The 3,874-nt window shown below is 37.8% G+C and overlaps 1 protein-coding gene across 1 annotated transcript; it reads left to right on the top strand.

The window, feature by feature from the left end:
• The first annotated feature begins 1,457 nt into the window (after positions 1-1,457).
• Positions 1,458-3,388, top strand: LOC106339449 (RHOMBOID-like protein 1). Its single transcript, XM_013778260.1, has 6 exons — positions 1,458-1,925; positions 2,055-2,218; positions 2,289-2,452; positions 2,525-2,784; positions 2,867-2,993; positions 3,071-3,388. The coding sequence occupies exons 1-6, from the start codon at positions 1,621-1,623 to the stop codon at positions 3,191-3,193; spliced, it is 1,143 nt and encodes a 380-aa protein (XP_013633714.1). The 5' UTR covers positions 1,458-1,620; the 3' UTR covers positions 3,194-3,388.
• The last annotated feature ends 486 nt before the right edge of the window (positions 3,389-3,874 follow it).

Genomic DNA, 3,874 nt, shown 5'->3' with positions numbered 1-3,874 from the left:
TCGCATTCATCGGCTGAAGCAGAATATCGAGCGATGTCTGATGCCTTAAAGGAGCTGAAGTGGCTGAAGAGATTGCTGGCAGATTTAGGAGTCAAACATGAAATACCGATGAAGTTATTTTGTCATAGCAAATCACCAATTTACATCGCAACAAATCCAGTATTCCATGAGCGTACGAAGCATATTGTATCTGATTGTCATGCTGTTCGAGATGCAGTAAAGACCAAGCTTATTTCGACGGTTCATGTACGGACAAATGAACAGCTAGCAGATATCATGACGAAAGCACTAGGAAGCTCAACATTTCGATACTTGTTGTCCAAGTTTGGAGTGTGTAATTTGCACGCTCCAACTTGAGGGGGAATGTTAAGGTTCTAGATGGTTATAGAACTAAGATAACGATGTTGCATAGATAAGTATAAGTAGTTGTTGGAGATAAATCTAAATATACGATGAAACATCCGATTTGTATATATCTTTAAGAGTTGTTTATATATATGATGTAACATCACATAATGAATAATAAGTATTCTTTCTCATATCTCTTGATTTACAGTTATGTTGATGGTGTCTAGATAGAGGAAGATATATACACCGGACAAAGATGGTATTGTCAAAAGTAGGTTCAACTGAAGTGATGATGAGAGCAATGAATCTTTGATGTAGTCTATCACCTTTGCATGCCGAGTGAAGCTCTGATCTGGGAAATGAAATGCATGAAGGCTCTCCAATTTTTTGATGTAGTGTTTACGACGGATTGTTATCACTTGGTGAAGATGGTGTCGTCACTTGAAGAATGTCCAGCTTTTTCTACACATATGAAAAAATTTCGATGCAGTGAGACTTTCTTTCCTAACTTTCGGATCATACATATTCGTAAAACACAAAACACTATAATTGCTAAATTTGCACGTAGTGCGAAGAGTTTTCTTTCAGGTATATTTTATGTTGATTTCACTTCTTCGGCAGGTCTAGTTTCTTAGTTTAGTTGATGTTGTCAATTTTTTTTTTAAATAATTATAAAGCAGTAAAATCTAAAGATAAAACAAGAGAATTTATAGCTTAAATTTTAAAATAAAAAATATCCAAACTTACAAAATCGGAAGGAAATATGGAAGGCAAAGTATTAATGATAAGAAATCTCCACCGATTCGAGATCTTATGTATAATTATAAATATATGGAATTACAATTATTATAACATGATTGACGATTTTAGAAGCTAATCAGATTTAATCATTAGGATTCGAAGGCAAGGAACACATTTATCTGGATTTACAAGAAACGGAAAGGAATAATTTTATATTTTTAAACTCTCGCTAATAGAATACAAACTACTCAGACTTGATCATGTGATTAATGAGGCAACTGTTTGCGCAATTAATATTCGAATCTTCTCACTCGCTATTAATAGTATATATTATAAAATGAATATTACTGGACTATTCATATTAATTAGCTTCTTCACGAGGAATGCCCCAAAAAAAGGAGGAAAGAAAGACGATTGATTCATCTGATTCCCTTCGCTTCTCTGCTGAGACAATGTCGTGAAAAAGCTCGATCCTTTCTTTTAGGGGTGACACCAAGACGAAGACGAAGAAGAGATCTCGTCCTCTCGAAAATGTCTCGCGAAGGTCTGGAGATCAAGGTGGTGGATCCGCCGACAAGCAACGTCTCCGCCGCGCAAACTTCTGCGGGGGCTCGCGGGGGGAGGCAGCGCGCTTCTTTCGCGGAGTTTCGGCCTTTCAAGCTTTGGTTCCCGTGGCTGGTTCCGGCTATCGTGGTGGCCAACATTGTGCTTTTTGCTGTCTCGATGTTCATCAACGATTGCCCTAAGAACTCGCAAAAGTGCTCGGCTAGGTTTCTCGGGAGATTCGCGTTTCAGCCGATGAAGGAGAATCCTCTCCTGGGTCCCTCTTCTACGACGTGGGTAACCCTAAAGCTTCCAACTTTTTGACCTTTGCCGTTTAGAGGATCTGAAAATGGTAGACTTGTCTTGTGGAAGTGGAGACTGTGTACTTAGCGGTTTTGATGTTATGTGTTGTTTCGTTCCAGATTAGAGAAGATGGGGGCTTTAGAGGTAACAATGGTGGTGGATAAGCACCAAGTGTGGCGCTTGTTCACTTGTATATGGCTACACGCTGGTGTTTTCCATGTCCTTGCCAACATGTTGAGCCTTATCTTCATCGGTATTCGGCTCGAGCAAGAGTTTGGATTCGGTATGGATCTTATATTGTCTTTAAACCATTTATTATGGATGCAGTTAGTTGATCATCCTCTTTTTGACAGTACGCATTGGATTGCTTTATATGATTTCTGGATTTGGTGGGAGTTTGTTATCATCTCTCTTTAACCGGGAGGGTATATCCGTTGGTGCCTCTGGTGCATTATTCGGTTTGCTTGGCGCTATGCTTTCAGAGCTTCTCACTAACTGGACTATATACGCAAATAAGGTGAAAAAGATGATCAAAACACTTCCCATGAATGATGTTGTGTGTCTAAAAGATTCATATCTCCATTTGCAGTTTGCAGCTCTTTTGACACTCATCTTCATCATATCCATTAATCTAGCAGTAGGTATTCTTCCGCATGTAGACAACTTTGCCCATCTCGGAGGATTCACTTCCGGGTTTCTTCTAGGCTTTGTTTTCTTGATCCGTCCTCAGTATGGATACTTCAACCAGAGGAACAACCCTCGTGGCTACGCTGCACCTTCTGCTAAATCCAAACACAAGCCGTACCAATACGTTCTCTGGATCACTTCTTTATTGCTTTTGATTGCAGGGTATATGCTTCTTCTTCTTTTTAGCTACCAATAATCGATTTAAATACAGAGTTTAATTTGAGTTTGTGAAATGTTTTGTTAGATATACCGTTGGGCTCATTGTGCTTCTCCGAGGGACGGATTTGAACAAGCATTGTTCTTGGTGCCATTATCTCAGTTGTATGCCTACCTCGCTATGGAACTGTAAATCTCAAAATATGTACTGTAAGGTAAAAAGCTCTTCAGATTTTTTATTTTTCTTTTGAAATTTTATTAGAAACAAAAAGCTAAGAATGATTTGGTGCAGTCGAGCCAGATTGGGAAGCAGATGAACTTGACGTGTATAGCTAACGGGAGAACAGAGATGTACACGCTTGGTAACGAGAACCAGTCTCAGATTCAGCAGATGTGTTCCCAGTTATGCAGCTGATACCACCACCACTAAAACATCTAATTGCTTTTTAGACAGTAGGGAATATCTTGGAAAGGGACAAAGATGGTTCATTTAATTTGATTGTTCTTCGTTGATCACTTTCTTGTTCTATTGCATATGTCAGACTATTCGTATTTATAAGAATCAGTAACAATGAAGCTGAGGGTAAAAGACAACTTTTGTTGCGGTGCATACCAATGCTCTCTCTCTTTGAATCTCGTCATCAACTTTGTTTTTTTCTTTTTCGATTTCACTGAATTTAGTACGTGTGGTCACAGACCGTTATGATAGAACTTTAAAAACAAAAAAATGTTCCTGAAGCTAAGCTTGATAGTTGTGTTTGTGCATTGTCTTGTTTTGTTTTGCAAGTGTGGATGCTACCTTCTCGCCGGATGATATGTTCCACCTTTAACCACTAATCAATAGTATATTGATTGAATACTAACTATGGTGATATTTATCCTTTTCTATAATAAATAATCATATTTGAGTGGGAAGTAAAAAGTTGAAAATTATTAGTTAAACTATCTAATCATATTTTATGTGTCTTACATAGTGCGAATATGATAATCTCACTACCATCTGACTTTCATAACAATAACAATAACGAACAAGATATAATATTGACTACAGTATTGTTTGGTTTCTCTTTAATATATGAAAGATCACAACTTAGAT

The sequence above is a fragment of the Brassica oleracea genome, chromosome C4 (genome assembly GCF_000695525.1).
Source record: "Brassica oleracea var. oleracea cultivar TO1000 chromosome C4, BOL, whole genome shotgun sequence".
In the NCBI taxonomy this organism is placed as follows: domain Eukaryota; kingdom Viridiplantae; phylum Streptophyta; class Magnoliopsida; order Brassicales; family Brassicaceae; genus Brassica; species Brassica oleracea.
The sequence above is the reverse complement of the archived record's forward strand: the minus strand, read 5'-3'. Positions and strand labels throughout refer to the sequence as shown.